The sequence below is a fragment of the Corapipo altera genome, unplaced genomic scaffold (genome assembly GCF_003945725.1).
Source record: "Corapipo altera isolate COAL_440 unplaced genomic scaffold, ASM394572v1 51, whole genome shotgun sequence".
NCBI classification, from domain to species: Eukaryota; Metazoa; Chordata; class Aves; order Passeriformes; family Pipridae; genus Corapipo; species Corapipo altera.
This window is the reverse complement of record NW_020884892.1, coordinates 11,444,778-11,456,484: the sequence shown is the minus strand read 5'-3', so window position 1 is coordinate 11,456,484 and position 11,707 is coordinate 11,444,778. Positions and strand designations below refer to the sequence as shown.

Below are 11,707 nucleotides of genomic sequence, written 5' to 3'. Positions count from 1 at the left end.
AAAAAAAAAAAAAAGTGCTATCTGATCAAAACCATTTTATAAATATAAAAAGCCAAGTTATAAAGAGGGTCAGCCCTATAAAGGTGGGATATCATCAGAGAAGTCCAAGTTAGACAGGGGCTAGTTATCTTAAAAGCCAAGTTAAACAAGACACCATTTGGGGCTAATGGCTCAACCACATACACTCCCCAAGTGAAAGTTTATCAATCCTTTGGGACACTACTTAGCCCTAAGTGTCTCTTGTTTAACTTGGCTATTTCAATAGCTAACCCCCTTCCTAACTTGGCTCTCATCTACAGATATCACACCTCCAAACAGCTGATTTTTTTCTGCCTAACTTGTCTTTTTTTTTTCTTTTTCCATTCCACACTGGCTAAATGTTTTTGATCAGAAGCCATACACACCACAAAAGTGGTACCACGCTTTTGAGGACACAAATAAATGCTGATTATTAGATGCAGTTTAAACTATATGGCTGAGGCCCAACTAAAATTACTTTTATTACATTAAAGGTTTGTTAATTTAAATTATTTCTAATTGGTTCAAAGAGAGTCATACAAGCTTTCCTTTGTTCTTCTGTGAGACTGTGATAAGGACTGTGATGTGGAAAAATCAAGGACTGACTTCAGTAAGTAGTAACTCAACAGACTTCTTTTTTTCAGGACATACACTTTTCCAGTATGCATTAAAAATCTGCCATTGACATTCTAAATCTTCATACTTTGCATGGGTTTGTCCTGTGTATTATTCTATCCCCAAGCTCCAAAACATAAGCCAAAGTTTGGAACTGTCTAAAATAAGTCACAGTCCCAAATACTAAAATAATAACTATCATCAGCTATTACAGAACTTTTGAAAGTGGGAAACTTAATTCTTTTCCAGAACAAGGCATAAAAAGAAAATATTTACTTGCCTGTTTTCACTCCACCCTGACAGCAATCAAGGATACAAGTTGGCAATGTTTGATTTCTCTTTTACTAAAATTTAAACCTACTCCATATTTCTAAAAGCCCAAGCTACATCTAGAATTGTGCACAAAGCTCTTCAAAGCTAAGTGACAAAATTTTAAAAATTCCAATTTGCAAAGTACACAATAAGCAGTCCTGTGCATTACCTCAAAGCTACACTTTACAGCTAAACTACAGCTATACCATCTGAAACTCTGAATTCATCAGGTGCAATACCATGTATTGATACAGAGCTGCTCAAAGAAGAGATGTTTGAGGGAAATCTCAGTCAGTATGGAAAAAAGTGATGTAAATGAAGAAGGAAACAGCATTCTCCCTTTTGTGGTATTGTTTATACAGCATTCAAGCAAACTGACAGGAGATTCAAGCCATAAAGTAGCATTCTCTGCAATATGGCATTGGGTTGGCAGTGTCATCCCATCCACTGATGTCACTTAGCACTATTATTTTCACTACAAAATAAATCAAAGTTCTGATTATTTGTGGACATTAAAACATCTATGGCCCAATGCTACAATTAAATGTCAAGAAATTCAGGCCAAACCTTTACTGCACAGCTACATTCTGACAACTCTAAAAAATCCTACCATTATTTGTAATGAAATGCACCTGATTTGGGCACTGTAAGATACAAGGTTTTTCACTTGCAAAATCTTGAAATTGGAAAGATTAGATGGGGGGAGGGTTTGATGGATTTAATATTCTTTATTTGAGCTTCCTAATAGGCTGTGAAACTCCCAACACTAGTCAGTTGTTAATTAAGTCTTGTTGACATACTTCTAAGTAGTCTGAAGTATTACAAAATACCATCCCCTACAAAACAAGTAATTTTTTTTTTAATTACCTGAAGACAGTCCTAGGCTCTAGGGCATAGAAAATATGCTGGATGAAGGTATGGCTGTCATATCACTTCCATTTTTATGCATGTTTTGAATTTAATTATGAATATAATAATTACTATCATTTCTCATGAAGAAACAGGTTTATAAGAAAGTTTACTTTGGGGATGGATGCTGCACTTAAGCTTGTGGGGAGGGAAAATATTCAGAAGGAAAGACAGCAAGCAAAGTAAGCAAGAAACTTCAGTGGAGGGTCAGAAAGGAGAGGAATAGGGCAGAGTGGAGAGCAAGGCTGAGATAAAAGGAGAGCAAAACCCATTGGCAAGAGCAAACAAGTTCAGAGTGAATTAAGGTGTCAGGAGGATGGAAAAGGCCCTCATAGCAGCTGCTATTGTTCACTGAGTTAAGGCTCTTGCTCTGCTGCAAAACTGGGAGCTGGTGGGCCTCAATTTACACTTTTGCTCTCAGTTGGCTTCTCTGGGGAGTGTCCCAAAGGCTCCACATTTCCATAGTCTGCATATCTTAGACCCTGCTCTGGCATCTGCTGCCTGAGATATTGCCAGGTCAGCCCCAACACTGCTGCCCCCAACACTCCCACCCCAGAGGTGTAGCCCTGGTACTGGGAAGGCACAAGCTCCAAGCACCTCTTTGCCTTTTGCCCATCTACCTCATTTATCTTTAAGAGGTATGGAATTATTTAATTTGAAATTAATTCAAAATAATTTCTAAGGAGAACCCTACATAACTGCTGTCAACCACATTTTCAAAAGAATTTATTAGAAAAATGATTCTACACCACTGCCAAAGCTTTTATTTCATTTGAATCTTTATATTTTCTTTTTATTTTTTGCAGTTTAATGAATAACTACCCTACCTTGTTTTTAAAAAGATGTTTAGAGGATTTTTCAGCATAGCATTTTTAATTACTACTAGCACCGATCAAATGCTTTCTGTCAAGTAAGGATTTATATGAAAAATTCTGCCTTTTGCAAAAATGAGAAAATGCATTGTTTTCCGACATCTTTTAGCAAAATTAGGAAAAAAATTACTTCTGCAAGAAGCTGCTTTGATTTAAAAAAAATATTCAAAACTAATTATTTTGGAGCAAGCAGGAAAATAATCTCTAGACTAAGTGATCCAACATGCAAAATTTCCCCAAATTCTGTTTGATTTTTATCTAAATTTAGTGTTGGCATCTTCTGGCTCATCAGAATACCAAACAGTTCTGAGAAAAAATTAAGCTTCCCAATGAACATGAAGAGTATCCGATTCCTCGGAGGTATAATGGAAAATGAGTAGTAGCAGAATCAGTGGAAAATGGAGGCCAATAAATCTTATAGGGATTTATTTGAGTAAGCACATTTTAGTGAGGTTTAAATGCAAGTAAACTCAAATGCAGCGATTCATTGACTTCAGATTTAACTGAACAGTTCTCAAATAATCATGTCAAGAAATACTGAATGAGTGTTAAGTGTAAGTATACATTTCTGTAGACAGAAAACTTGGAAAGAACTGCTTTTGCAAATTCTAATGTTGTTGCAAATACATGGCTGCAAAGGAATAACACTGGGACATAGAAAATTTTTTAGCTAGCAAGACATAGTGAAATTGTAGACATAGAGCCAAAAGGAAGCAAAATAAAAAATAAAATAAATTAAGCATGTTGTTCAGGCATATGACTCAAAAATGAAAATAGTGCAGACAAAAAAATACATGAACCAAAATATGTAAGGAGCATCTAAAGCCAGCTCTGATATTCCAGATTGTCAAGTGTAAACCTAAATATGTGAACAGCAGAACACTCTCTGCCACCGCATTAATGCATAGTGTAATGTTCAATATTAGAATCCATTCAGCTTCTTATTATATAAATGAACAGGTTTTAGATATTTGTGCATGGACAGCATTTTAAATCCATCAGATATATATATAATGTGTGCAATAAAAGTGATATTGAGAAAAATTCTGATGAAGAAACACAGAAGCTCAGCCAGGATGTGAGCAGACTCCACATCAGCATTTCTGTGTGTCACATAACTCTATAACACTACTATGTTATAGATGTTCTACTTTTTAAAATCTAAACAATTCTGTATTTTTAGTTCCTAAAATACAAAAAGGGAAAGAAAACACATATCTGATACATGCAAAACTTCTAATAAAAAAAAGGCCTGATAATAATAATAAAAATAGAAGCTATAATGCCTCAAAAGTTTTAGTTCAATAGAGTGAAACCTAGGTTTTACGTAGGAAAGCAATAAAACCTGCTGGTGTTTGCCATTACAGACCAGCTACCACAAACTGAACTAACTTCTGTGACTTAAAGAAACATGTATAGTGGGGGAAAACAACAGCAGTACAAGTAGAAAAGAAACAAAATTCAGATTATCAAGGGAGGGGTGCAGAAGAAACGGAAAGAAGTTGGTAGTTATGAGGATGTTGTACTTCACTTTAATTACACAATATCCTGAGTACTCAATAATGTCATAGACTGGAGGGTTAACAGAATACATTGTTTGAGTGTCTTAAACAGAATAGCCTAAGTTTAGACAAACAACTTGAGACCCAAATGCTTAAATGTATCTCTTGATTTTCCAAAGTGCAGTTCCTTGTCACAACTGCCACAACTGCAGGGTGCTGAGCCCTCCGAAGGAGAAGTTACAACTGCCTCATCTCAGACTTAGCACTTAATTTTGAAAGTCACGGCTTCTCCTTTCCTTGGGAAAAAGGATCCTAGCTCAGCATGCTTGTTAAAACTTAAATTACCAGCTGCAGCAAAATAAAAGGTTAGTTTTTTTCAGTGAAGGAGCCATTTCAATCTTCCAGTTATTTAACCACTAAAAAAAGATCGTTGCCATGCCCCAGCGGCGGACAAAGTGCTGCCTATGGAGTTCTTCAGCATGGCTCAAAGCTGCTATAATAATGCTTGGAACTTAGATACCACTTTTCATCTTCAAAGCAGTTTACAAACATTAACTAATTAATCCACACAACATCCCTCAGGCCCACTTGGATCAAAAATGGGGCATTGCATGCTGGGACCTGAATCCTCCGTGGGCCCTAGCTCCAAATTAAAGATGAGCAATCTGCTCTTTTTTTTTTTTTTAATAGACTCCTGATACATTGCCAATGCAGCCCTCTGTTGGGCAACATTTGGATGCCCCCAGCTTTAATCTCTCTTAAAGTATCATGCCCCAGTCTGCCTTTGTTAATTTTGGATGTCTTGGAATCTATTAAACGTGGCAAAGTTTCTTGAGCTTTTAACAAAGCTTTAGCTTTGAAAATGCATCTTCTTTTGTCTTCATTCTAGTTGGCTTCCACGCAAAGATCTTTTAGATGAGATAGATACTGAGTTTTCCGTTGTTGTTGACGCATTAGCCTTAACTATTAACATATTCAGCATGATTTTCTAATATTTAACATCTCTTTTGCAGCGGCACATAACTGTTGCTCTTCACAAAGCCTATGAGCCACCTCCTCCTCTGATGTAAACTGGACTGCCAGTTTACAACAGCCCAGGAACTGACCCAAGAAGTTTAGCGGGGAGTTGGCTGCCACTATGACATTGTGTCAGACTGAGTCAGGAGACTGGCTGCATCCACCTCCAAATAGGAACATTAGTATTTAAAATAAATAGAATGACACTGTAAACCAGCAACACGAAAATAAGCATCTGCAAAAGGATCTTGGGGAATGACATCAACAGACAAAAGAGTGTCTGCTCCCAGTGGGAAACCAACACCAAAACAGCAGTGGAATGCTCTTAAACTAATTATTACATTGCTGGACTTGGGAATGGAAAATACTACAAAAAGGTAGTACATCGAAGCACTGTTATGGAGCATGAAAGGGTTCACAGTCTATCTTGGAAAGTAAAGCCATTTGTGTTCCCTGACTGAATGAAGATGCCAGCTTTCTTGTAAAAAGCCTAAACTAAAACAGTACCTAAAAGATTCTGGGTGGAAAATAGCTGACCAAACCTCAAATATGCTGAAACTTCAGCATCTGCACACAAATCCAAATTTGCCTCTCCTTTGCACAGGTTTAAATGTATAATTAAATCCACCAACTTAGCTGGTGGTTTTCCAAAACAAAGTCGATGTTGGATTGGACTCTGGCTGTAAAGATTTATATCTACACATTCATATTTTGATTTCCAGTTTCTTCAAATGTTTGAGGAATGGTGACATTTAATTTAGAAACTATGGGAGGGCTATTTGTTTGGGTTCAAATCATTAATCATTTGAAACTCCACTGTACCTGTAGTGTCGGGAAATCTCTTCTTCCACCTGGGTAGTAAAGTCACATTTGGTACATGAGTGTTCTTTGTTCTCCTTGAGCGTCAGCGGCCCCTCTGCCCCTGGCAGGGCGTTTGTTTCTGGTTTGACATCAGACGCTTGGCCTTCGTGTGCATTCTCATAGTGGAGCAGGAGAACGTCCACGTCGGGAGTGGAGAATGAGCACTGATGGCACTGGTGTTTGACTCTAGAGCTTCCTGTCACCCCTGGAGACAGGTGCAAAAGCAAGAGAGCACAGTGGGAACAATTACTTTTTCTGCAAGCAAATGGATAAGTAATTTCTCCAAGGTGCTTTTCTGGGCTGCAGAGGCCTCGGGGACAGAACTGACAGTGCTTAATGGTACATTTATGAATGTTGTGTAGCTGCTGATAGTGACGGAGAAGTGGGCCCACCACTATTACATCTGGGCCATGGCTCTTTGAGTACCTAAAGTCACAGAACTGACAGTTGTAGCTTGTCACCATGCTGTCCTCTGCTCCTTTGCTAGTCAAGTCTTTCTTTTTTGCCACACTCGCACCCTTTTCTGTCTTTGTCACTAACTCCCCATCTGTATTTTTGGCTAGATCATTCTGGTTAATGACAGATCCCCTAGAAAGCTTATCATTCAGATCTGGGTGAAGGCTTCCTGCCTGGCTTCCCCCATGCTGTTTGCTGTAATGTTCTAATAGTTTCAATGAGCTGGACGATTCACAGCTGAAACTGCAAAATTTACACCAGTAGTAACTGGTTGTATCGGTACCATTTTGTCTAGAGGAATCTATTGGCTTGATGGGCACCGAATATCCAACTGGTGTATCATCTCCTGCTTTTACAGTGATTCTGTCTTGCCACTTCCCCAAGTCTCCAGAATCACATGGTCGAAGAGTAGGACTGGATTTATTGGAGTTTTTCTCTGAAGTTTTACCAGAATCAGAGGAGGGAAGGGCTGCTTTCATTTTGTTTGGGTGAGTCTGTAAGAAGTGTTGCTCTAGTTCAGTGGAGGAGTTGCCCATGTAGGTGAAATTGCAGAATTTGCAGCGGAAGTACTTGGTGTTGCCTTGGCAATCTGGAGTTTTCCGCCCAATTCCAATAAAGGTTCCACCTAAAGTAACCTGTGAATAAAGAACAAGGTCAGTTTAGCTCCACTGTAGATTTATTCAAATAGCAAGGAGTAGGGGGGGAGAAGAGAAATAGATAGCAAGAAATTCATAAGCCTCTTTGATTAACCATCACCTCCATTTTCATTTGTACTAATGTAGTAAGATTCCATACATATACTCTCACATGTTTAACATTTGTTGATGAAGATTTTTAAATGTTTCTCATAGCAGAATAAATATTCCATACAAAAAATAAATATATTGATTTGGGGAGACTGAGGCACATGTACACAACATGATCTTAGCACTCTCTGATAGGACTATTCCTTCCTTCACTAAATCATTGAATAATGTCATTGATAAAAGACCCAATAATCTGTTCCTGTATCTCGGAACCCTTCGACAGCAAACTTTGCTGGGAATCTATGCCATGTGTGGAACAAAAGAATGGGTCCTCAGTCCTTTTCTTTCAATACACTTACATGCTTTAATCATATTCATGTTTAAGAGTCCAAGAGAATTGTTTTCTAAATAAGAGCAAACAAAAATTAAATTTTAAATAACAAATTCAGTTTGCTGTGTCGGAGTATGACCAATTCTTACAAAGACCATTTCTACAGGAGTATCCAGTATCCGCCAGGATGCCTTCTCATGGAGCCATAGTGGCTGCTGTCTCAAGCGAAAGGCAGTTTTCTCAAGGATTACTCACTGCAGACATTCTCCAAGGAAATCTTCTGTTCCTCTCATGCACAGAGCTCAATTTAGTAAAACAAGGATGGAAAAACTACAGTAGAAAAATGGCATGTGGCAAAAAACCCTACCACACCCAAGTCCATGACATCACTAATTACACACACACAAAAAAAGGTAGGTCTACTTAACTGTTCTCATGATGTCTGAGCAAAATGCGCTGCAGGAAGGGAAGAAGGCTTCCAGGGCTGATGTTATTAAAGCCCGTGTTCTCATAGCAGGCAGGCCTGCCCTTCCCAGGAGAGCACCACACCTGCCCCTTACATCAGGGGGAGATTTGCTGCTCCTGTACAACTGGTTTGAAGGCCAAAGAAAGAATCTCTTGACAAAAATGTCACTATTGCATGGCTTCTTTTCCTGAAGAGCAAATAGTGTACAGCGTACGGAAGATAATTCCTCTTTACGCCCAAAATCCACAGACATCAACTCCTTTGTCATCACCCACTCCACACCACATGGTGCAGACATGGGTGGAAGCTTCCTTGTGACATATTCTCAGTTTTTACACCCAGAAGATGCCTTACAGGGAATATAAAATTCAGCCTTGCAGAGTTTGATTTCCATTCTCACAAACAGTAAGTGTATTACTACGTTTCTGCAGGACTCAGTTCTAATGCATAAGGCAAATGCTGTAATTATTTTTCTTCTCCTCCTCAACAGCTGTGCCGTAAAGAAAGCATGTGATCACTGTTCATTCAGTATCGCACCATACGGGAAGACTCAGACATACAGAGAGGATGAAATGTAAACATTTATAAATGCATATAATAAAATGCCTTTTAGCCATTTAGCTCAGAGAATGAGATGTTATCCTTTGTATCCCATCAAAATGAACATGTATAGTGAGGCAATGAGTTGCTAAACCATGATATGAACTGCTGCTATTCTTTCCCCCCCCCATTTCATCAAGAAAGCACAATTCCCATGAACTGGTTAAAACTTTTTCTTAAATAAACTGAAAATGGCTTTCTGTTTGTTTAGGAAACATATCTCATTAGGCAATGGTGAGTCTGGCAGCCAAATCGCTAGGACTTGTCTGTAATAACATTTTCACTTTAAACTGGGGCTCCACATTCTGCTATCAAATTATGAATTTGGTTTTGAAGAGGTTCTTTGGAAGAGGGATGTTTTAACAGGTCTTCTGCAGTGCAGGTCTTCTGGCTTCTTCTGCAACTACTGATTAGAATCCATATTCATTTTATGGCAAGCAAGAACTGGAGACAAAGCTATGCTGAGCCTTATCCAACTGACAACAGTGGGATCTGGGCCTGCTCCCCAGTATCTGGAACTTCAGGTCTCCATCCGCTGCATTATTTCAACGTTCAAAGTCCCAGTGGTGTTGAAAGACAACATAAAGAAAGCACTGATGGAATTATTGTGAAGAGAAAATAACAGCAGCTCACTGCACGATTACATAAGTTGCAAGGTGATCTGGTTTTGCTCATTTAATTAGATATGTGTGTTTGTTCAATGCATGCACAGAAAACTAGCCAAAATTCTTTACCTTAAGTGGCTTTAATGAGTAAATACATCCATTACTCTCAGCTGTCCAGTCACAGAGTTACAGATACCAACCTATTTTGCAGACACTTTGTAGACACCAGTTAGAAACTGTGAGTGGAAACAATCCCATCTGCTGTTCATTGCTAATTACTTTTATTTCAGAACATTGGTCAAATGTATTATTAATACTACCATTTTCTACAATGGACTGTAAATCACATAATTTCTGTAACTTGTGCTAATCCTGCTTAGTGGCCTACATAGTTAAGTTTGTGTCCCATGCTAATACATCCTTCTCGGCATTGCAAGTCGATAAAATAGAACTAAATATTCCCACACAATTTAAACCCTTGCAATGTGGGGAACACATACAGTCTTTACACCACTTGAATGTAATTGATTACCAGTTATTGGTTTGACATTTCTCCAAATACCCTGCCACAATTCAAAATAATGCATTGCATTAGACCATGTATGTGAAAGGTAACACAGGGTGATCTTAATGTTATTATATTCAAAAGCCATTTCTCACACTTAATACCTACTGAAAGCCTCTGTGAGAGTCATCAGTTAAAGAGAACTGAAGAAAGTGGTTTCCATGCAAAGAGGTTGGGAAAAACTCTTGAAGTGATGGTATAAACCGAAGTTGTTTCAGCTTTCAGCAAGCCAAATTTGGACGAAGTGCACAAATTTGCAGAACTGTTTTGATTTACACACTTTGCTCAAGTCTTGGCTTGACTTTCAGATTTTTCAGTTACATGTTGTATCTCTATGTACAGGCACTAAACTCCTTCACCAGGTATGTAATTGTCCTAAATCTCATGCTCTCTCTGACCTACCCCAGAAAGAGGAAAAGGAGAAAGAAATGGAGAAAGCGGAATATATATATATATATATATTCCAGAAATCAATATCCACATTTCTGTGTACTTCTGTGTGATCTCAGAAGTGATAGCTTCTTGTATTTACTCCCCTATTTCATTATGATCCCAACAAAACCTATTTCCCTGCTTTTAAGTAGACACTCCTCCCCAACAAAAAGAAGAAGAAACTAAACAAAAGCAAAGCTAAAATTCTGCATTCTGTTATATGAGTGCAGTCCAAAGTGCTAGCTGACATAGTTAGTGGCAGTCACGAGCAGAGGTACAGCTTGCACTAGAAATGTAGGAGCAACTATAGATCCATAGTTCCCTCAATAAGCACAGAAGAAAATTAATCTTCACAATTCTCTTAAAGTGAACCTAACATACAAGTTTGGTCTGTGGAAACATGATTCAATTCTTTCCTTCACTATCACTTGCTTATGAAACATTAGGCTTATCACTTATTTCAGCAGCACCTCAATTATGGCAATATAGTTGGTATTAATTATTACACAGTATAGAGGTAGACAGCTATTAGAATATGTTCTCCATTCTTGATCTTGAGATTGTTGATATTGAGATATTCTTTAAAAATTGCTCTTAAAGCCATGTCTCATTCTAGGATTAAACTGAAATATATTACACAGTAAGATTCCCTGAAACTCAAAATTCTTAATCATTAAATTTATTCATTAATGGGGAAAATTCTCAAAATCTAGAAGACTGGGAAAGAATTTACCAAAAGCCCACACGGTAATAAAACTAAGCTATCTCCTCATACAGCACACACATTTCCAAAAATAGCCAGAAAGAGGAGAAAAGATAACATGATAATTGACAATGTTTCAAGATGTACTTTCTAAAGTATGTTGGCAAATACTTCAACAAAGCTGTGTAATTGCACTATATGTTTCCAACAGATATGCCTATATTACTTTAATTAGTCAGACTGAAGAAAATGATTTCATGGAATAGATGGACTTGGGCAAGGAGAAGTACATTCTTTTTTTTTTTTAAAAATGTATCTTTGATATTTAATCTGCCCTTGAACCAAATGCTACCCTACTCTATTCTCCCTCCTCTTTTTCAAAATTCAATCCTAAATTCCATCATGCCAAAGCAGTTTACAAATACTTCTTACAGAAAATGAAAAAAATCACCAAAGAAGACAAAGTCTGCCAGCTCCTGTAATCATATGTTTTACGAAGAAAATTCGACCATCAGAAACTATATCCACACAAGAGATTCAGCCATAAGGCTTACATGCAGAGTAAAGATGTCTTTGACCTCTGACTTCTTCTGCAACTACTGATTAGAATCCATCTGCATTGGAACATCAAACGTTAATAACTCTTTCTTTTTTTTTTTTTTTGCTTACCTGAGTTACATCTTTGGCTAATCAGGAG

The 11,707-nt window shown here is 37.8% G+C and overlaps 1 protein-coding gene across 5 annotated transcripts in view; it reads right to left on the bottom strand.

The window, feature by feature from the left end:
* Positions 1 to 11,707, bottom strand: part of TRPS1 (transcriptional repressor GATA binding 1) — a 211,438-nt gene that overhangs the window by 149,794 nt on the left and 49,937 nt on the right. For 4 of the 5 annotated variants that reach the window (XM_027645623.1, XM_027645626.1, XM_027645624.1 and 1 more), the window contains exon 4: positions 6,068 to 7,197. In XM_027645623.1, coding sequence (XP_027501424.1) covers positions 6,068 to 7,197 — 1,130 coding nt within the window. The remainder of the gene's footprint in view (positions 1 to 6,067; positions 7,198 to 11,707) is intronic. The other variant, XM_027645628.1, reaches the window with a different exon arrangement.